At 37.2% G+C, this 23,414-nt stretch overlaps 1 protein-coding gene across 1 annotated transcript in view; it reads left to right on the top strand.

The window, feature by feature from the left end:
- Positions 1–23,414, top strand: part of brinp3a.2 (bone morphogenetic protein/retinoic acid inducible neural-specific 3a, tandem duplicate 2) — a 49,438-nt gene that overhangs the window by 3,653 nt on the left and 22,371 nt on the right. Inside the window, exon 2 of the mRNA XM_065272715.2 lies at positions 15,640–15,930. Coding sequence (XP_065128787.1) covers positions 15,731–15,930 — 200 coding nt within the window. The 5' untranslated portion in view covers positions 15,640–15,730. The remainder of the gene's footprint in view (positions 1–15,639; positions 15,931–23,414) is intronic.

Genomic DNA, 23,414 nt, shown 5'->3' with positions numbered 1-23,414 from the left:
AAATGACAAACAATACGAGATATGCGAACAAGCAAAACTGCTTAAAGGTTAGCATCGTAATGACGAAAAAACGACATCTTGTGAGTGACACATAAAAAACTCGAAGGCGGCAGATTTGGATTTCACTGAATTCTTTTCATTTGCAAAGCAATTCACAGTTTTCAATGTAAATCAGTTTAGTTTGATATATTTCCTCACGTTCAGTGCCAACTCATAATAGCCTTTGTTTGACGATGAGACTCTTAAGTTTCTTGCTGTACTGTACTGGCAGAGCCCATTTTTAAAAAGAAGACCTTGTGTGGTTTGCTGAGATTAATTGCTGCTTTTCCCCCGTACTGCTTTTAGGCTTTAGGCTGATCTGTGGCCAAATAAAAATGTAAAAGTGAGAACTTTACGATCATGAGCGTAATAATTAAAACAGCAATTAAAGCAGCGTCTTGGTTTTATTACATCTAACCTGTAATCAATTCTTTGTTGGGCTTTTATTCGAACTAACAGACATTTTAATGGAATGAACCCCTTTGTTTAATGGTCATGGTTAATTAATTTGATCCACTATAAACCTTTACACATTATATACATATGCCCTTACTTTATTAGCCACAGCTATGTAAACTGGATGAGTAATAAAAACATATGGGCTTATGATAATGGATCAAACAAACAAATGATTATATTCATGATCAAGGGAACGGCTACTTTGCTGTTCATGTCTGCTTAAAGATCAGAAGCTTTATAAGTATAGTTTTGTATTCTAATGACTCTGATTTATATATTTATATAAAAATTGCAATGACTGCACTCTAGATATGTAAACTGAAAAGCATTTTTAAAGCCTAATAAAATGCGTGTTATGCCCATAAAGGCGTTGTGCTCTCAGAAGCATTATGTGATAGATACTAAATGTAATGTTTACTCACCAACACTCTGGCAGCCACATTGATTTGCATAAAGGGCGGTTCATATTTCGCATCTAAAACCATGCAGAAAATGCGACCGACACTGCATTCTGAAAAGGTACAGATTTTCAACTGCCTGCCAGTCCAAAAAAAGAGCGCATCGCACCTTGGTGGCATCATGACTAGGGCTGGGTATCGATTCAAATGTTCCAGATCGATTCAATTTCGATTCACAAGCTATCGATTAGATTTCGATTCTCGATTCAATTTTCGCTCCTGGTTTCTCGGGTCGGTTTTTATACTCGATTCAACTCAATGAATATAGATTTAATACAAATACTATATTAATAAAAAAGAACAGTGAACAGCAGTTTACAAGTGGGTAATTAACTCTTTCCCCGCCATTGACGAGATATCTCGTCAATTAAGAGAAAACGCTTCCCCGCCAATGACGAGATTTTCCGTCTTTCCGCAATACCGCTATTATCCACCAGGTGGCGCCCTTCCGCAACTTTTTAAAACCGGAAGTATTGCCCTATGGCAAGCTGATGCATGTCCGTGTCTGTTTTAAAGATCGCTCTGAATGGGATCTCTTTGAAAAGTCCGTCATAAAAATGGAATTATCTCTGCTTTTTGCTCAAAATATGGTGTTTTTGCAAAAACCTACCCATATTCAAAAGATGATTGCAAAAGAACCACTAAAGGTAGGATGAAACGGTTTTTCTTGTTTGAAAGCAGAGGGTCTGTTCTTTCATTTGGTATATTGTATGTTTATATATTTAAAGAAGAACATTTTCTGGAAGGCATTAATCTTTGGTGAAAATCATGAAAAACGCTGGCGCTGGCTGGCAACTTTTTTTAAAAACGCTGGCGGTGAAAGAGTTAATAAAAAGAAATTAAAAGCCACAACACTATCGTCGTCGTCTTGCTTGCGAAATCTAAAATGCTTCCATACTTCTGACTTTTTATGTGAAGGTGGCATCAACGTCGATGAAGCACCTGAACTGCCATTTTAGGCATTTAAGGAATGAATGAAAGGCTTGCCTCTCGCTCCTTGGTAACATCGCGCAAAGCAAAAAAGAGGGTTACATCTAGTGAAGAAGACTAGTAATTAGATTAACGTTAATCTTACGTTCAATGTTTGCGGAAATAAATAGGCTATGGAAAAAAATAGATTCTGCTCTTTCAGAATTGATTTTGAATCGACCACAAAAAAAACGATTAATCAAAAAATCAATTTTTTGCCCAGCCGTAATCACGACTGCTTCACTTTCTTTTTGAGCGAAATATGAAGTTTTTCACATTACTTAATTAATTACATTTAATTTATACATTTGACAGAAACCTTTAAGGGGGGGGTCAACGGTATTTCATGCATTCTGACTTATTAACACAGTTTAAGAGTTGGTTTCCTCATGCTAAACACATGCTAAGTGTCAAAAAAGCATTTGGACGTGTTACTATATTTGTGCCGAATGCACTTCGCCAGGGTTAGTACAAGTTTCGGAAAGTTTTTTCGAATATGGTTCCATCTGACGTTTCAGGGGTAAGCCATACGTATCACTTCTTTTTATGGGCACTTCCCCCGGAAAACCACGCGTCAATCAGCGGGAGAGCAAGAAACAAGAGTGCTAAGTTACAGGGATCACTTCACGCGATAGCTTTGTTTTATATTAAGACTCAACAATAGCACGAAAGAAGAAGTGTGCTTTTGGATGTAAGGAGAAGATAGCCAGAATTATGAGAAAAAAAATGGATATAGTTTGTTTATCCGGGGTAGCAGCGGAGTTTGGCGTGTGTGTTTGTTTAACGCTGGATTTCACTGAAAAGTCCCAAATGGGTCATGAGTTGCATGCGGTAAGTAAGACTTCTGTGTTATGTTGGAATTAAGCGCGTGAGTGCATATTATATAAGCCAGTGGTTCTTAACGTTATTCATGGAGGCCCACTGCCCTGCACATTTTGTATGTCTCTTTTATCTGACAGACTCAGTTCAGTTCATGGAGATCCCTTCTAATGAGCTGATGATTTGAATCAGGTGTGTTAAATAAGGGAGACATACAAAATGTGCAGGGCAGTGGGCCTCCAGGAATAACGTTAAGAACCACTGATATAAGCGACACAAACATGTAGTGAATCATTAGTTATCCAGTCAGTGTTATATAAAGTATTGACTCGTGACTTGCTCCTCCCGCAGTTTGTAACTCCTCCTTCTAAATTTTTCATACATTATCGGAAAGTCCACTGTGTAGATTTTTAGCAGCATCTATGGTGAGAATGTGAATTAGTATTGGGGCAGTAGTTTACTCATTTATTTATTTGTAAATTTTTGACTCATTTATGACAAGTCACCTGATTGGTGGACAAAAAAGAAGCAAAGGCAACAATGCCATGACTGCAACCTTCTTAAAAGTGATGCCATTACTCAGAGCACGTCAAATTCCTGCGGTCCAGGGAGCTGAAACAACATACTCGCTGGTTTTAACCCTCTGCACGCTAAAAACCTCAAAGAAATGTCAGAGCCATGCGTATTGCAAGCTCAGGTGCTAGAAGGAGTCCATGCTGCGCCCATTCAGGTCAGAGCAAGAGTCCAAGACACGCGCATTAAGTTCAGGTGTGTGCGAGAAGGAATCCGCACATGTTACAAGCAATTGCGCAAAGTGAAGCCCACAAACCCTCTAATGTGAGGAAAAGCATACAATGTGCATGTTAATGTAAAACTATGAAGATGATAATAGGGATGCACCGATACCACTTTTTTGGAATACGAGTACGAGTACTTGCATTTCAGTACTTGCCGATACCGATACCGAGTACTTAATAAAAAACATGATTTAAATTTACAGGTAACTGTAAAACTTTAACTGTTTTTTTTTAACAGATTTAACAAAAAAACAAGGGACTAGTTTTCCAGTTTGTTGTAAACTCTGCCTCTTTGGACAACACAAGAGGCATTAACCCCTTACACGCCGCTCAAACATAGACATTTCTCAGACCGTGGTATCGATTCCTCGTATCGGGGGACTTTTAACGAGTACAAGTACTTTAGAAAATGTGGTATCGAGGCCGATACCCGATACCAGTATCGGTATCGATGCATCCCTAGATGACAATAATAATAACCTTCGACAACTATCGTAATGAAAGCCCGCTATTGGCGATATGTCTGACGATCATCAATACACGATACTATTGCCTATCGGCAACCCTAGTCTTCATACACCACTGATAATATTGTTATGTGTATTATATTACATTTCTGTCAAGAGATCCTTCTAAAAGTTACACAGTAACAAGTAACAAAGAGATTGCTGTAGGTAAGTAATTTCCTGCATATACAAGGTCATTTGCAATGTCAGATAAACATTGTCTGATGCTCAGTGTTTCATGTAGAATCTAACAATTATTTTTGTTTCATGGGTTGTCATCTCTCAGAGGTCCATTTCTCATGACGGCATGATTAGAGAGAATGTTTGATTTTGGATTTAAAACCCAACACAATAGCTGTCAGACTTTTTTTACAATTCTTTCGGCGTCATTCATTGAAAATCAAGCTCAGTATTTCATATTTGTTCTATTATCTATGTGCTGATACATTACTCACCACCACAAATCTCTTTGTGCACCTCCTTTTGTCTTAAAATGAAACATAGATAAATAATTATCCATGCAGGCAGATTATTTCACTAAGAAACCTCTTACCTTAGGGACACAATGAAAGACAAAGTTGACTGTCAGAGGTTAGTGAATAACTTGGCTAATTAGTAGTAAAAGCTCAGTCAGCGAAAGAGAAGCAGACGTGAAGTTTTTCAGTTCCTGTCTCAGACTTAGTGGTTTGAGGGATGCCTTGGAGTCTTGAAACCTGAAAGAACCGGAATTACAAATAATGGGATCCGGTTGTACAAACAGCAGTAAAACCGTCTCCTCAACTCTCGTGCATGCTCATGCAAACAGCCAAGCAAACTTCCATCCTAATCCTAACCCTACAGACACAGATTTAGAGCGGGAAGCATATCAAAAACACAGCTACATTTGCATGCTTCCAGCGGTAGGCCAAACCTCGGTGCATTTGCACAGGTTTTATACCAAAGAACTGAACAGATGCCCTGAGTCCAAAGCGTGCACTTGAGTCTGTCCTCTGAACATGACTGACTGATATGCCTTTGAGAACTCAAGTTTGAGAGTTCCCAAATCTCATCATCTCAGCCTCGAAACCACTTTAGGTTGGCTTTTGTAATCCAAGGTTAAATCCTCGGAGATGCTGAAAATGCTGCTTAGATGAAATTGTAGATGGCAATGTAGCACCAGTTGAACCAGGGGCAACACAAGGCAACATCATTTTCATACACACTCGAAAAATAAGACTTTTGATGCTGTTCACTTTATTTAAAGGGGCCATGTCACAACCTTTTTTAAGATGTCAAATAAATCTTGTGAAGTTTTAGCTCAAAATACAATATAGATAATTTATTATAGCATGTTAAAATTGCCACTTTGTAGGTGTGTGCAAAAATGTGCCGTTTTGGGTGTGTCCTTTAAAATGCAAATGAGCGGATGGAGTGCAAACACTGATCACAATGATGGTGGTTTGATGAAATTCAAACTCAATTGTGCTATGAATTATTTCCTTTTTCTCATTTTTTCTCTCTTTCTCTTTGTGCTGTGGTTGGATGGTGCAGATTAAGGGGCGGTATTATTATAATAAGAGCTCCTTATGACATCATAAAGAGAGCCTATTTTCAGTTACCTTTTTTACACATGCTTTAGGGAATGGTTTACCAAATCTAAGTTACAGGGTTGATCTTTTTCACATTTTCTAGGTTGATAGAAGCACTGGGAACCCAATTATAGCACTTAAACATGGAAAAAGTCAGATTTTCATGCCATGGCCCCTTTAAACAATTAATTAACTTTCTTAACTAGGCTTAAAGTGACGGTCAAGCTAAATTTCCAAATTAACACATGATTTAGAGGGGTTAACAAAGGTCATCTGCAGGTAATCGATGCGATTTTGTAAAACATTTCAACTTTATAAACATTTCAAACTTTATAAACTGTATAACTAGCTTCCGATAACGACACCATCTTATATAAATATCTTAAATAAATATAGTACATTTTGAACATTCTAAAAAAGTAACTTGTGCAATGGTGAGAAAATTGGCAAAAAAAAAAATCCGCTTCGGCCAAGAATTTCCTTACAGTGCATCCCTAGTAATATTCTATCTACATGAAATAGTTTATTAGAGCTTACATGTTAATTTCATGTTAATAAAGCGTGAACAAACATGTTGAACCACTGTCCATGATTGAATTATGTTTACCCAAAGAGCTTTTTATTTGAGTGCAGGTATAAATTAAGTAAGAATATAATGTTTTGAGTTTGTTCACTTCTACCAGGGTGACCCTTTATTCTCTTCCTGAAAAAAGCCATTTTAATGTCTGAAAAACAAAGTTTGAAACAAATATAGGGAGTTGACAGCGTCCCTTGTTGTGTATACTTATGATCAAAAGATTTTCTCAGTGAAGTTCAAGCCGCGTTTTGAGTCAATTGTTGAGTTCAATTCAACAGGAAACTTTCAGTTAATTGTACTTAAATGACATCTCCACAGTGAAGCTTTGAGAAAATGATGTGAGAAGTCAAGTTAAGTGCACCTGGAGAAGCTTGTAAAAGACTTTGCTGTTAAATGCATTTCTGAAGAAAATTGTGAGGCAGTTTTATGCTGGTAATTCTGAGCACCTGCAGTCTTCAAGTCTCTCAATTTAATTACCACGTATAGATGTTCATTTCCATTGCAAGAATGGGCTGCAGTGACTAATGTATCAAAGAATAAGTTCTTTGTTTTTCTGACATTCTTTTGCCATTCGTTTGCATTCAGTTATTTATAAACCCCCGCAATCACATTTTTAGTCTGTAATCTAAAAGTCTCGCCGCTTCTTAATGAATATGGTTAGTCAATGTGCTCACTGAACAGACCGCTAGATTGTCTTTTTGTCGATTAGACAGGCATTTGTATGAACTGTTCCTCTATTATTACTAGGCAGCATCCATAGTTTGTAGGTTTAAAATCGTTCGCCCCTCTAGGGTAATACACAGGACCTTGTCATAGTCACCATTTACATGACAAATTACAATATGAATGTTTGCATAGCTATTGGAAGCCCTGCAGGTTGTGATACAAATACTCTTGCAACATCTAGTTTAAATGAAAAATTGTGTGTCATGTAGCAAGGCCAAAATGATCGTGCAACACCCTGTACATAATTTCTCTGCACAAAAGGCTTAAAAAAAGTTCTGCTGGGGTATGTTTTTAATCTAACATACCTCTGAATAATCATTTTCTCAGAAAGTAGTTATTTTTTATTCTTTCCTTCCCCCAGGCTTTGCTTAATTTCTCTCACGCCGACTTATTTCATTTCTTAATTATCCTTATTTACAGTGTTTACACGCTCCCCTCCCCCTTTTTGGTGTCTGTTCATCCCAAAGATAGGCATTTTGCATAACTGTTCCTGTAGACATGTATATCTTATAGGGTGTTCCTGTAACCCAACTGGTAGAGCATTGCGTTAGCAGTCCAAAAGGTCAGACACTTCTGTGAACACACAAACTGATACAATGTAGGCCTTGTAATGCACTGTAAGTCGCTTTGGATTAAAGTGTCTGCCGCATGCATAAATACAAATGTAATGTACATCAGTTGGTCCCATTTTATATTAGGTGTCTTTAACTACTGTGCCCTTCGATCAAATAACAGTCATCACATTGTACTTATTGTATACACGTGTGTTGTACGCAAATAAGGCAAATACAATTTTTTGAACATACAATGTGTATGTTCAAATTAGTTACATTGTAATCATTTCTTTGCTTTTTTTGTTGCATATATTATGTAACTACATATCTGACCTTGCACCACAAAACCACGCTTTGAAGCAAAAGCCAAAAATACATTGTATGAGTCGAAATTATTGATTTTTCTTTTATTCCAAAAATCATTAGGATATTATGTAAGGTTCAGGTTCCACGAAGATATTTAATACATTTCCAACTGTAAATGTATAAAAACTTGTAGTTGCTAAGGACTTAATTTGGAAAACTTTAAAGGTAATTTTCTCAATGTTATTATTTTTGCACCCTCAAATTCCAGATTTATAAATATAAATAAATAGTTGTATCTTGGCCAAGTATTGTCCTATCCTATCAATCTATACATAAACAAAAAGCAAATTTATTCAGATGATGTATACATCCTTATTTCAGATTGACCCTTATGACTGGTTTTGTGGTCCAGGGTCACATACAGTAGTAGTTAAAGACACCTAATACAAAGTAGGACTTTTTTAAAGCGCCCCAATTATCCGATTCGGGATTTTACATTTCCTTTGGTGTGTAATTGTGTATTAGTACATGTTAACGATAGGCAAAAGGTACATACCACAAAGTAAACGATGACGCAAGTTATTAGTCTCCAACGAAAATCTCTTTTCTTAGACTACAACAAACACACGGATTTTAGTCAACAGTTTACTTCCTGGGATTGGTGATGTAGACAAGACCGACTTTATCATAATTCCTCCCGCTTCAGACTCAGGCTGTAAATTAACTTCTGTTAGCATTACATTGTAAGCGAATCTTTCAAACAGGGTAAGAGCGTCACATTTCCGGCTGACGTCAAAGGTATTCTGGCCAATCACAAGGTACAGATTAGCTGGCCAATCAAGGACACAGTGCTTTTCAAATCGTTGAGTACTGGAGATCTGGAGCTACAAAAATGTATGCTATGTGGAAAGTAATTAGTTTTTTTAACCATAACAGGGCTCAACCCAAATAATTTTTTATACTGGCCCGGTCGGGCCAGTGGTTCAGGTTTTCACTTGCCCTGCCAAAATGTTCACTGGCCCCCATAAAAAAATGTCAGGGTCACACATTTAAAAATAATAATTCAAAAGCCAAATATTTATACAACAGACATGTTTCAATGAAAAAAGGTTCCCAACTTTTCTGCTTTGCCTGTAAACTGACAGCAAACTGTTATTAAAAAATATTTTAGTGACTGAGGGTGAAGCACTGGCCTGATCGGGCACGTGACAATACTTTTTACTGGCCCCAACGCCTCTCACGCTTTCCCCGGGCCACCGGGCAGTCCTTTATGTTGAGCCCTGCATAAACCACGCAAACACATTGTATTATACCAAATACACAAAATTAAGTTGTTTTTTTTAGCAATGAAATAGGTGACTTTAAAAATCTCTAGACCTCAGTCGTCTCTAAACCTCATGCCAAAAGTTGTTTTAGTAATGCCACTTTACATTAAACAGTTTCTAAGCACCTTCACAGAAAAGTGCCAAGTGCCTTTATCAATATAAAGTCGTACTTGTACCTGTTATATAAAGCCTATTTCAAGCTTGCTTTCTGTTCAGTTAGTTCAGTATATAAAGGCTAGATTTTTTATTTGTTTTACAAATAGTTCAGGGTGGATTTGTTAAACAAAACTTTGCGTATTATAAATGTGTTGTTTTTAAGCATACAGGTATATATAGTAGTGATGATGCCCGTCCAAATAGAGAATGGCACACATCTGATATAAGTCCTGCAGATAATAACCAAAATCTTGTTATTTGTGTGGGTGAGTGCAGGTAATGCGATTATAGCAGTAGATTGCTTTTAAACAAACTGTGCTCTCAATGCGTATGTTTAAATATTCAGTTTATTAGGGGTACACAACAGGTCGGGATCTAGGTTGCTGTAAACTCAAGGTTTCAAGTTGTATCTCAGATAATTTTAATTACAGAGGTTCGGGTAAGGTACAGACATAAAAGCAATTAGTTTGCTATTTGCTATTCATAAAGAACTAAACTGCTCTGATCTCAACTGCTCTGATTGCTGTGCCCTTGATATTTACATTACATACATATGACCTGCCTAAAAAACGCTAAAATCTAGAAGAATACAAGAATAAATAAAAATAAATAAATACAATTTGAAAGTGCAAAAACTAGAGATATGTACAACAACGCTTTGCTCTCTGGAGAAGTGTAAACAGTGATTTTGAACAAAATTGCTTGTTACTCAGGGCGGGAAAATAGCAAGTGAAAAGAATTGCTGTTGAAAATGTAGAGATGTGGTATTTGAAAGAGGCTTTTTGCGGTGCACTGTGGCGCTAAAGTGCAATGCATTGTAGAATCCCTACTGAGTGGTTACTGTGTTCCACTGAGACTTCCTCATCAATATGCATGGAGAAGTACGGATGTCTGCGTTGAAGAATTAGATGTCACGCAGAAAAGCCTTGCTGTAATCACGGCAGAAAGCGTTGTAGCCCGGATTGGGCTTGTATTCATGTCCTTACAGATGTGCTTATCAGCATGTTACATACATAACCGTACAGATCCCTTAGGCACTCTGCACAAGAAAGACCACACATAGGAGTGAAAGCTACTGTACAGGTTGACTCTTGACTTTAAATAGTGTTTTCATATTCATGCCTTTTAGGAGACGCTATTATGCAAAACAATTAATTCAAGGTCCTATACATTAGATTAATTTATGGGTTTTAATGTAATCAAGCATATGACCTTGGGGTTGCTGGCACCAAGTTAAGCTTCAAGGACACCTTTAATATCACATTTACATATCAATGACTATACATTTTGAACTGATATAAATGAGTTAATATAAAAAGTAACATATTACAATATGGTTGTGTTTGTTAACATTAATGAACTATTATAAGCAATATAGTTTTACAGCATTTATTAATCTTTGTTAATGCCAAAACAGTTGTTCATGTTAACTGAAATTAACTGATGTTAACAGATACAGCTTTTTTAAAATATGCATTAGTAAATGCTGAAATTAACGTTAACTAAGTTTATTAAATGCTATATTGTTCATGGTTATTTCACAATAGCTACTGCATTAAAGGAACACTGCACTTTTTTAAAAAATATGCTCATTTACCAGCTCCCCTAGAGTTAAACATTTGATTTTGACCATTTTGGAATCCATTTAGCCAATCTCGGGGTCTGGCGGTACCACTTTAAGCATAGCTTAGCATAATCCATTGAATCTGATTAGACCATTAGCATCGCACTCAAAAATAATCAAAGAGTTTTTTTCCTATTTAAAACTTGACTCTTCTGTAGTTACATCGTGTACTTAGACCTGCAATTTAATAGTACTATGGCTGCAGCAGGGGCTATGATATTATGCGGTGCCCGAAAGTAGTCCCCTTGGTAACTTTCAATTAGGGATGTGCATTTATGTCATTTTTTCATTTCGATTAATCCATAGGTCTGAAGAACGAGTACTCGATTAACTGGGGGCGGGGCAATCAAAGGTACACGTCATGGTGAAAATGAAAATATATTTATATAAAGACTCTCAAATAAAACTTAATTTCGAAGAAACTATGACAGAACAATGAACACATACTAGATTTTTAATGAATTAAATGTTTTTAACAGAAGTTTTCAAAAAAAAAAAAAAAAAAAAAAAAAAGAAAGTTTAACTCCCTTTGTGGATGTGCATCATAAACAGCGCACTTTTAAACACATCTTGTCAAAGCTCAAGCTTCATAACATTAAGCAGCTTTAAGTGTTTTGCTATCATTTTAGCGTTTAGCTGTGTCGTGTCGTCCTCTTACCTCAGTCAAGATGTAATGTTAATGCTCGTATGGCTCTCTGGTATCTCTTGACATTTAATGTTTAAATATGAGATGATAACCAATTGAACTTTTGACGGCGCTGTACATTTTGCACCTGACTGACTGTATTTCTGAAATACACGGCATCCTTTTAAACCATAGTGCCTCAGTGATGTGAGTTGTGGCCGGCTTCGCGGGCTGGCGGGCTGCCGCGCATTGCGCAGATCGGCGGGTTGCTGCGGCGTGGTCGCGTGGAATTATCTGTTTGTTTTTTAATCATGCATGGTAATGTTACTGATGTCATACGTCGATCTGCTTAACGCCACATGACGTCAAAAACGCATCTCCAGACTCAGTATTTACTACCACATGCATTTGTAACGCTAACCAGACATCAAAATGCCGCCATATCCACAATAAATAAATAAATAAACCCACATGATCATCGTTTTTGTAATCGATCACAATCGATCATCGAGTACTCGTGCCCATCCCTACTTTCAATAGCAGCGGACTATTTTCGGGCAATGCGTAATATCACTACACCTGCTGCAGCCATGGTACAGCAGCAAAGTCCTTGATTATTAAACCAGAATAAGAGTATAGTTCCTAGCCATATCGGCCTAGAAAATCACAACTTTTAATTTTCCGTCTGTTTTAGGCACGATGTAAATAGAGAAGAGTCAAGTTTTATATAGGAAAAATATAGACACTCTGGTTATTTTTAAACTTGCAATGCTAATGGTCTAATCAGATTCAATGTATTATGCTAAGCTATGCTAAAAGTGGTACCGCCAGAACAGGAGATTGGCTGAATGGATTCCAAAACTGTAAAAATCTAATATTTAACTCTAGGGGAGCTGGAAAATGAGCATATTTTCAAACAAGTGGAGTGTCCCTTTAACTGTAATAATAATGCTTCTTTAATATGCACAATAATTTATTTTGTTTCAACAACTTTATGTTTAACATTTGTATTATATTTTATATTTGTCTAATTAGCTTTAATATGTCTAAATACGTTTCATAAAATTGACACATGTAATCTTACGCATATGCATTGCATGCTTTTGAAATACTTCACATTAATGTCCCTAGTTTGTATTTTCATTTATTGACTGACACACTGTCCCACATAAGTGTGATGATTTTTGAATGTCACCCACACATATGGTCGCATACCACACATGACTTGACAGACTGTCATCAGAATACAGTAATGAGCCTCTTTTCCAACATCTGGTTTGGTCACTGCAGCAGAAAATGATTGACAGCACTCGGTGGAAAAATGGAAGATAATAACAGGGTTCGAACAAGGGGTGGGACTCCAGCAAACGCTGAGAAGTAACTGCTAAAAGAGATGTTGAAAACGTTATCATCCAGTCTCGTGGCATTTGTTTACCACTGAAATAAAGTGCCTGCATTTACACCGTATCTTCTGTTGTGGTTTGGGCTGGAAGCTAAATGTTTTTGGATTTGGGGTATAGTCCATCCAAAAATGACATATTTTGCGATAAAAAGTATAAAATATTCTTGGTCTGTAACTCATGTGCAGTATTCAAAGGCTTAGTGTGGAGAACAGACTGAAACTGAAATCTTCATTTACTGAAGATCTTCCCATCTGCCATAGCTGTCAAGTCACATTTGTGCACATTTAAATTTAGGGTGTTACAAGACGCATGAGAACAAATGACATTAAGCAACATTGACAAACTTGGTTGTGGGATGTTGTGACACGTTTCAATGTATGTATGTAAATGAAAATGAGATTTGAGGGCTGTGGTGTCTTTTCCTCGCCAAATGCAAATGTGCTTTTATGTTTTTCTTTTTTTTAGCTTGGCAGCCTTTGGTCACCATTCCCACAATGTGACTGAATGGAAATAAACAGAAGGATAAGGGATGCACCAAATATATACATATTATAAAATGGCCCAAAAGAGCATTTTAGGTTTTCGGCTGAAAGACTTTTGTTACCAAAACAATATGGCCGAAATGTTGTGATGATGCAAACAGAAACACGACCTGCAAGTGCTTGTCTGAAGCAACATGTCTGCGGTGTTCCCGAGCTTCCAAGGTCGTGAATCAGTACGGATCACGGATTGGCTTGCATGCGATTTGCGGATTAATACGGAAATTTAAGTAGGGAAAGTTTAGCATTTGCACGTGTTTCAAAGGCTTGCAAATGTTAACATCCAGTGATTTTAAACAATTTAACCACAAAAAGGCCCTAAAGTGAGCAGATTTCTGTAATGTGTCCGGTCCAGCTCCAGTCAGACATGATCATCCCTTCAAAGATCAGAACTCTTGATGTGTAAACTTTAGAGCGATTGCGCTATTTTGTCTCAAACTGTAGTCCATTAAAATACATTTGTCAAATAGATCACTGAAAAACAACGTAATGTTTTTATGTGGAACATTTGGAAATCGCCCTCCGTCTGTGTGTGCACGCGCGTTTAAGTGCACTCAGTAGTGCATACACGGAGAGACGCGTTTCAAAAAGCAAGCGAACATAAAATCTTTCTATTTGACAGGACACATAAACAAAATGATCTCCACATTCTTTTTCTAATAAAAACATTTGTTTATGTCTTATAGATTACAGTCAGAAACCAGTCTGTGCATATTTGTTCTTAAAGAGACAGTAACCTTAATTAACCTACGTATGTCTGTGTCATTAATGTTAATCAAACAACCCAAGACAAAAAGCAAATCACTTCTGTAGCTCTAAAAAAAATATAATTATATTTAATTTATATAATAAAGACAGTGTTATTATTCATTTAATTCGATTTCTGTACCTAATGCTAATTTCAGACCTTACTTAATGTGGAACTTCATTCTTTTCTATAAATGTTTGTAATTTCTTGTTATTAGATTTTCCAACCCCTTTTTTGCTGATCTGTAAAATAATCGGATCCGTGCCTCAAAAACTGTTATGTGATCCGAACCGTGAGTTTTGTGATCTGTCACACCCCTAGTAAAGTTAGTACACAGTCTAACACAGTCTCACCCCATGGCGTCAATATTTGACGACACTTGACCATGCGTCAATATGTTGACGCGGAGGGTATACCTTTCGCGTCATTTTTTGACGAACTGGGGACTTCAATACTATTACGTCCGTTGCATTCTCTTTCCTATTTTCTTACCATTTTCGCGTCGGTTTAGGGTTAGATTACGCAAAATGAAACAGTGTACGCGAAATTAAACAGTTGTCACCTGGCGTTGGGGTTAGAGTTAGGTGCGCGTAATTAAACAGTTGTCACCTGGCGTTGGGGTTAGAGTTAGGTTTGGGTAGGGATGTCATTATGTAAATCTAACCCTAAACCGACGCGAAAATGGTAAGAAAATAGGAAAGAGAATGCAACGGACTTAATAGTATTGAAGTCCCCAGTTCGTCAAAAAATGACGCGAAAGGTATACCCTCCGCATCAACATATTGACGCATGGTCAAGTGTCGTCAAATATTGACGCCATGGGGTGAGACTGGGTTGAACAGTCATAGCCTTTAATGCAGTGGTACTAACAATTGGCATAATTTCTTTCGTTTTTTTTTTCTGCCTTGGTTTCCTCTTTTTCTGTTTCGGCTAAGAATTTTCATTTCGGTGCATCCCTTGGAAGGATGCATACTGTATATGATAGCAGAACTTGCACTATTCATTTAATGTAAGCAGCATGATTTCTGGGAGAACTTAGTTTCATATTACATCAGGGTTGCATGGATGATGCTAAAACACAAGAGGATCCTATTATTTCACTTACATTTTTTACTGTTAATTTGGTGATACTTTATTTCTCCCAAGTACTAAACCACTCATTACCATTCAGAGAACAGTTTTATGGGAATACATTATACTTCCCACTTACAGACAATTAGTACATTATTCCCACAATGAATCATCTTACTTTTCTTTCCTCCTGATGTTGACAAGCTCTCTCTGGAGTCCTTCATGGCCTCAAGGAAACTCCTTAAAGTTTCCCACTAATTGCCACTGTATATATGTGCTTCTCCGTGTGTGCACTTTATTATAAGAACGGCTCATCTCTAAGTACAAGTGAAGGTGATTGTGTGCTTACTGCTGTCATTTGTGTTTTTAGGGGAGTATTTGTGTGGCTGAAACCATGCTGATCTTCAGTGCTGTGCTGAAGATATGTGACCTGTGCTGTTGAAGCCTTGTGCCGCTCCCTCATGGCTCTATGGGAGCTGGTGCTGTTAACTTTCAGCCTGCACTATTGGCTGACAAGCTCTGGCAGTATAACCGAAGAAGGTCCTGCTGGCCCACTAGACTGGCTTCTCTCTGACAAGGGTCCATTTCACCACTCACAGGAGTACACCGAATTTGTGGAGAGGAACCGTCAAGGATTTTCTACAAGATACAAGATCTATAGGTGGGTGCTATTTAAAACATAAATTTTATTTGTTCAGTTTTTAAAGTGCACAGGCACGCTTTGGTTTACGACTTGTTAAACCTTCTTAAAATAATTCCATTATAATGAGTGCAGAGGAAATCAGGTCATGAACTGACTCCAAATAGCTCATTGATGAAAGATGATCTTTTGAAAGGAGATCAGGATATTTAATCAAATTTACTGTAGACTTACACAGTGGTTCGTTTTTATAAAGACTGAAATGACATTCCAGCCGAGGTCATGCATTTCACACAGGCAAAATTGTGGGCACCGTAGTGTACAAACTGAAGATTTCTAGTGTCAATGTAAATAAATGGTTCAATTAGCCAATCCCTATATGCTTTATGCATGTGTCCCATACATGTAGCCTGTACAATAACTCGACTTGCTGCATCACAAATGCCCATTTTTTGCAGTGAATCTTATTTCAATGTCTTCAAATGGCATTTTAAAAATATACTTGCATACAGAGTGCCCACTTGTTCATGATTCATCCGCCAATCATGCGGTCAAGATATTACTTTCACGGCTATAGAGTACAGTGCATTTGTGAAAGTAGGTTACTGGCCCTAACTAGAGTAAATACAAGGTTGTATAGAATAAATAAGCCTATTCGGACGGGACTTGTTTTCCCTAAGGAGGTTGCAGAAATTCATATTTCATAGACATATTTTTGAGTGTCTGTGACTGGTGATATCTCATTTCCACAGTGCATGTCCTCTTGTGTTTAGGCCAACGTGAAATACTGCAGGATCAGATGTTTTTGCCATCGGGTGAAAAATAAAACAAAAGGCAAATAATTTATTTTCTTGCTGTAATGTCAGGGTCGGTGTCAGTATTTCCCACTCAGTTACACAATGTTAGAATAAAGTAGAAGTACAGTGATAATATACTGTACAAATCAGTTTGTATATTTCAGTCTGTTATTAAAGAGACTATAAAAGCATGTAAATTTATATTTGGGTAAGTTTTGAAAACAAATAACTTAAATTATAAATATAAAAGTTTATTTAACAAAGTTCGGGAGGACCAAGGTCATGTAATCCAGCCAATCAACACAAAAAGGTCTCTCTATATATATAGCTGTCCCCCACATCTGCCCTGTGACAGTTTTTTGCAGCATCCCTCCTACAACCCATCACCTCATTCTATGTGTGTATATCTATCCCATTTAAAAAGGGGGAAATAATCAGGGTTCGGGCTAAAATTCAAGCTCTGAGCCCTCCCCCTGGACAGCAGGCCAAATATGCTTTATCTCATTAATCTATTGATTACATGTTAATTAGGGGTGTGCGATATGATGCTATTGAGCGTGAACGATTAATGACACAATCCACTTTTTTCATAAATATTGTTGTATCGTGCCTACATCAAACAAATTAAGGCGCGTTTTCCGCATTCGCTGAGCTTTCAAAGTCACCGCAGCTATGCGCAGATGCCCGTATTCGGCACATTTGCAATACAAATTGTTTCTTATTCAAATTATTACTCTACCCAGGCTGTCAAGGCAGCACTGATTTGCGACATTTACAGTACATTCAAATATGTTGGGTATGTGAAGAGAAGTAGCCGATCCACCATAGCAAAAAAAGTTCAGAACAAACATCAATAAAACAAAGAAAAGGAACCAAACTTCTTTATGGTGAAGAAAATGCTCCACAGCTTTCTATTCTTGAAAGAAGTGAAAAATAATAGAAGAGATAGTGTATGTGTAAATGCTGTCTATTTTCTTTGCATAATTGTTTGTAGTGGAGTGTCCTGTCTCAATATTTTCTCGCGCATGCGCTGTTGTGCGCGTACTGTCCGCGCACTGTCTGCGCATATTTTCTTACTTTGTAGGACTGCATTTTTTGAATGGGGGCATTTGTATGGCTGTATTAAGGCTCAGTAGAACCGTGATAAAATCATGAAACTGTGATTAGTCCTAAAACAATCGTGATATGATTCCCCCCCCCATATTGGCCACCCCTAATTTTAATGCAATCTCCTGAACTTTTTTTTTTAAAGTAACTTGATTTCTACATAAAGTTAAAAGATAAATTTGACTATTTACTAATACAATTACTATTAATGAGTTTGCTAATTCGCATGAATTCGTACAGTGTGATTGATACAAACATATGTAAAAGATAAAATCGTATTATTAGAAGAAATAATGAAACTCCAACATCACAGGGGCGAAAGTGTGGTTGTATGAATCAATACAAATTACCCACCTCTTAAAATACGTACAAATTCCCTTGAGATCTTGTTGACTATTTTACATTTCTCACTATAGGGGGAAAAAAAAGGGTGCAAAAGCTGTCATTGGGGCAGTACCCTTTCCAAAAATAAAATACATCTTTGTATATAAGTGGTGCATAAAAGTACCTTAAAGGTACATATTGATGTCTTAAAAGGTAAAGTACATATTGATGCCTCAAAGGTGCATATCTGACTGGGATCTTTTTAAAGGGCACTGTCCCAGCGACAGCTTACCTTTATCCTGACAGTTTAATCCAGAACATGTGACTTTAAATAATGAAAAACTTGTCCCATCTGAATAGATCTATACACATTTTTCCAGTACAACCAAACATCAGAAAGTATTGCTTATGGTTGAAATTTCTTAAACATGGACAAGACCAAGACATGTGGTATGGGTACAGCATATATTTTCACCTTTACTCTATTTAGACTTTAGTCTAACAATCTGAAGCTCTGTGGTATCTGTTGTTATATAAAACATGAATTATCATTGTATCCCCCTTGTTCACAAATCAAACATGGATGTTCCTGAGGTCGCACACCTCAGCTTCTTAAAAAACAAATGAATAATCAGTAATGGTCTATGCATTGATAGTACAGTAAGTATGTTTGACCACCCCGTTTTAAAATGTAGGAGCTAAAATGTTTGCTAACCTTCATAAACACCAGAATATAACCAAAGGAAGTTGATATAATCTTAAAAATTTTACTTTCTCTGAGTTTACTTCAACAAATCCAAAATTTGTGGAATATTTATTGGCATATTTTTCATGTATTAACAAAAAAATGCATGTGAAGGGGGTCGCACACTGAAGGCGCAGCTCAACGCCGCGTCGAGTCGTGTCTAGGACAACTCGGAGGTATCGTACACTGGAAGTGCACATTAAATAGTGTGAGCTTAGTCAGATAGTGTCTACTTTAAAATGCTAAATATACGTTAGCAGCCAATGTTAATTGTTAATGATTTAATGATTTGAAATATTATGTTATTTAATGTTAAACTATGTTAGTGGCGCGACAGGGATTAGAGCAACTTCCTGAGTCGTAGCTGGGCGCCGCGGACATGTGCCACCTGTCGGCGTGGGTGTGCGTACACTCATAGAAAACAATGTGTTCAATTTTTTTAGAACGGCGCAGCGCTGAGCTGCGTGTCCAGTGTGCGAACCCCTTCACATCCCTTTTTATTTGTTAATACATGAAAAATATGCCAAAAAATATTCCACAAATTTTGGATTTGTTGAAGTAAACTCAGAGAAAGAACAATTTTTAAGTTTACTGTATAAGCAACGTGATCTCATGAGAATACGTGTATATTTTTACGTTTCAGTTTACGTACATTTACTTACGTTTAAAACACACTGAAACGTACAATATCGACGTTTGGACAGGACTAATACGTAAATTATTTACGTATTTTCAGCTTTACAAATGTACAAATTTGTACGTAAGTAATCCCTATTCATAAATATTAAAATCGCGGGCATTGGCGTTTCTTACTCATAACAATGACATGTTTTCAGTCATATTTTCTGACTTATTTATTAAAGACAGTTTACCCATTTACCTAATGAAATGATTATGATATTCAGAGAATTTCACAATATTTAACATTTTAAAACTGTAAAATGAACAGCATTTCTGTATTTATATTTAGTTTGTTTGCCATGACACACAAAAACTTGTTTTCTCCTGATGTCTTTTATGCAATACGTTATTAATACTACTAAGCAATAATTACAACAAAATACAACATAAATTCACAAAATATGTTACTTTTATTCATTTGCTGTAATCCACATCTTCAAAAATCATACGATTGCGAGGAACAGATCCAAATTCAGCCCTTTATCCAGCGATATTGCTCAGAGTTCTCATCAGCAACCGTAAAGTCAGACCGCGCGTCCGTTAATGTGAATTCAAATATCGCGCCTCAAGAAGCTTTACGACACATTGCTTTACGGCAGTGATATCAAAAGCTCATTGGCTCTTTGAGTGCCACGTGACATATTTGCATAATTTCCATTTCCGTTGGTGTACGTTTGAAATTAAAAAAGGGTTTTGTGACAGAAGGAAGACTGTATTACATTAAAATATCCTTTGAAAGCTATATTGTTACTAATATGTTTCTAAACATATCTGTCCATTACGTTGCATAAGAAAACATTGCGTACTTAAACATTTTGTATAAAAAGAATTTGGGTTTAGGGTAAGATTTGGGTTTAGTGTAAGGCTTGGGGTAGGGTTAAGGTGGTAACATATCGCTAAAATGGTTAAATTATACAGTAATCTTTATGGAATGAAAGATACGTAAATGTTTTACGTTTTTTAGCTGTAAAAAAGTAATAATGCTATGTTTAAATTTTGTAAATACGTCTACATACGTTTTAGCATCTATTTAAACGTACAAAAAATAAGTTTTTTGTTTTTTAAAGTTACGTGTAAATACAATGTATTAACAGTGAGACCAGGCTGGTATATGAACTTCCTTTGGTTATATTCTGGTGTTTAGAAAGGTTAGCAAATATTATAGCTCCTAAATTTTAAAACGAGGTGGTCAAACATCCTTACTGTACTATCAATGCATAGACCGTTATTGATTATTCATTTGTTTTCTAAGAAGCAGCGGTTGACATCATCTGATTTGTGCGAGCTGCTTCATAGCTGCTCTGATTGGCCCTTCATCAAAACATTGGCACAATTTTAGTTTGTTGGCTAAACTTGGTGCATCAGGGGCTGCGTGCACCCTCTGCAAGATTAATAGTCTTATCATGTGGCCAGCTGATTAGTGTGTTCTTAATTCTCTAATACTCGGCATTATCACCTGTTCCCTCGAGAGCTTGCTGTCATCAGCAAGGCTGTGGTAGAGAAAGATTACAACCACTCCCTGATTAAATCAAAGCGTTATATCAAAATACTAATTGAAAAGGTGCTACGTACACATGCATGCTGTAGTTAAAGGACAATTTTCAAATGAATGCTTTCTCATTAAATTGCTTAATCTTTTGTATGTTGAAATACATTACTTGAGAGCAGCTGGGATCATTGTGGGGTTAGCAAGGGAGGGGTTTATAGATGTGTAAACACAAAATGCATAATGGAAAAGTTGATAAATGCAACACAGCTCTCTATAAAAAGTCTTATGTTCCCTTTGTGGCACTTCTGAATAATGCAGATTCGCTTTAATACTGTATGTTGCACAACCCAAATTCAGCAAAAACCTGGAGCGTTTACACAATCTCGTATTTCTCAGTGTATTTTCCTGACGATAACAAACAATGTACGCGTACACGAGACCTGGAGAGATTGTAAGTGGCTGAATTATTTTCGGAATAGCTTTTTCTCCCGCGAGCGCAGCTTTGTTGCATTGCTCAATTCAAATAATCTTCGGTGACAGGTGGAAGATGAATTACCAGAAATGGTTCTTCTCCTTACACTGGTGTGTAACAGTCGTCTGGATAATGAAAGAGCACCATCTCATCCCTCCTTCAATTTTCCACGTTCTCCTTGATTGAATATGAAAGAATTTTAATGAGTTCTTTGTTGAAAATAGCTCAGTTTTATTCGGGAGATTTCGCTGTGAGGAATATTGGCTGGAATATTGAGAAAATGCCATGTCATAACACTCAAAGACTGGGTCCAAATATACCACCTGCTTTATCGAGCCACTGCCACAGGATAGATGCACGGACGATGATGTGCGCTCGGACTCTGGCAATTCTCTGCCGCAATCTTAATAATGTAAGTGGGAAATCAGTTTGAAATGACTTGTAAGAGGTCACATCATAAAATGCTATTTCATTTTAAGATGACAGCTGCCCTTATTTAAAGTTTTCTTTTTTTGGCCTCTTCCTTTTGTATTATATTCGACTCATCTTTTTAATAGGCAGCGACGAAGGCTTATGACGTACGCCTAGAGTGTTTTTTTTTTGTTCAAGATCAAAAGCGCAGAAGCAAAAAGCTGTTACGAAATGAAGCCGATCGAAATGTACAGCAACGGGAGTCAATATCATCTCAAGTAGTGCTGTTGTGAAGACGGATGACGGCTACTATCATAATGAGCGTTTCATGTAGCACGAGCCCTGCTGCTTGCTTTTAAGATTTGCTTTCAAACTGCTCTCGCTATTGTTGCAGGCACAAAATCTTACCATGACAAGGAAAGCCAAGCTTATCGTACTCAGAAACAGGGTGACAAGAAGGATTTTGGGTCTTACCTCAGTGTTGTACGCACCTTGAACTCCCAAAGGCTAGCTCATCACAGCTTTCAAAGGACGGTCTGTCTATTTGAAGAGGTGGCTTATCTGGTGCCATCCGAAAATTAAGATGTATCTTCTAAATTCAAGCTAACAGTCATCACCCCAATTGCTGGTGCAGGTACATGCCAAAAGGGTTTTTCAGGTTTACACAGCTGCGAGCAGAGTTTATAAAATTACTGGAAATGATATTCTGACCAAAATCCAGGACCAGCTTTGGACGAATAACTCGAAATGCAAAACAGCAGATGGAATTAAGGGCATTTGGTGAAATGAATCAATCAAACATCTGGGTCAGGGGGCTCCTGTCATTACTCCTGATTTAATGTGATAGATACCCTTTCAGAAGGCCACCCCAACTCCATCCATCACCTGTTTATGAGGATACTCACTGTTTCTCAGCCGGCTGAAAATAAGCACTTGTAGCAAAGAAGCACAATGATTGGAGGACGTTTTGAGATGGATTAAGTGTGAATGCGTTCGCGATTGTGCCAATGTCTTTATGGAGGCATGCGTCTATTTTAGTTTGTGCATAATTGCTAAAGGCAGAGCTTAAAATACGGGACGGGGAAGCATAGAAATATAGAGACGAAAGACAATGACGGAGCCGAAATAGCTTGAATGCTTAATTGCCTGAAACTGTGCGAATTAAATGTGTTGCTTTGTATGCATTTTAAGTTGTCACCAGAGAGAGAAAGCATAGAGCATCAGTCCTGACCTGTCCTCTAAGCAAAAACAAAATAGTTTCTGTCAGTGCAAATTAAAAACAAGTATTTTAATTGCTTCATTAACTGCATATTTAGAAATAAGCGGAAAACATGCGTTTAGTATTTTGCCCCAGGCAAGATCCATTGGTGTATTGGCTCATGCTTACTTCAAATGTCCCAGTGCCCGGTTTTAGTTTGTAAAACCACATTCAATTTTTCAAGTGCAACAATTTATGTCCACTTCAAAAGGTGACCCCGC

This window comes from Paramisgurnus dabryanus, chromosome 7, assembly GCF_030506205.2.
Source record: "Paramisgurnus dabryanus chromosome 7, PD_genome_1.1, whole genome shotgun sequence".
Taxonomy (NCBI): domain Eukaryota; kingdom Metazoa; phylum Chordata; class Actinopteri; order Cypriniformes; family Cobitidae; genus Paramisgurnus; species Paramisgurnus dabryanus.
The sequence above is the reverse complement of the archived record's forward strand: the minus strand, read 5'-3'. Positions and strand labels throughout refer to the sequence as shown.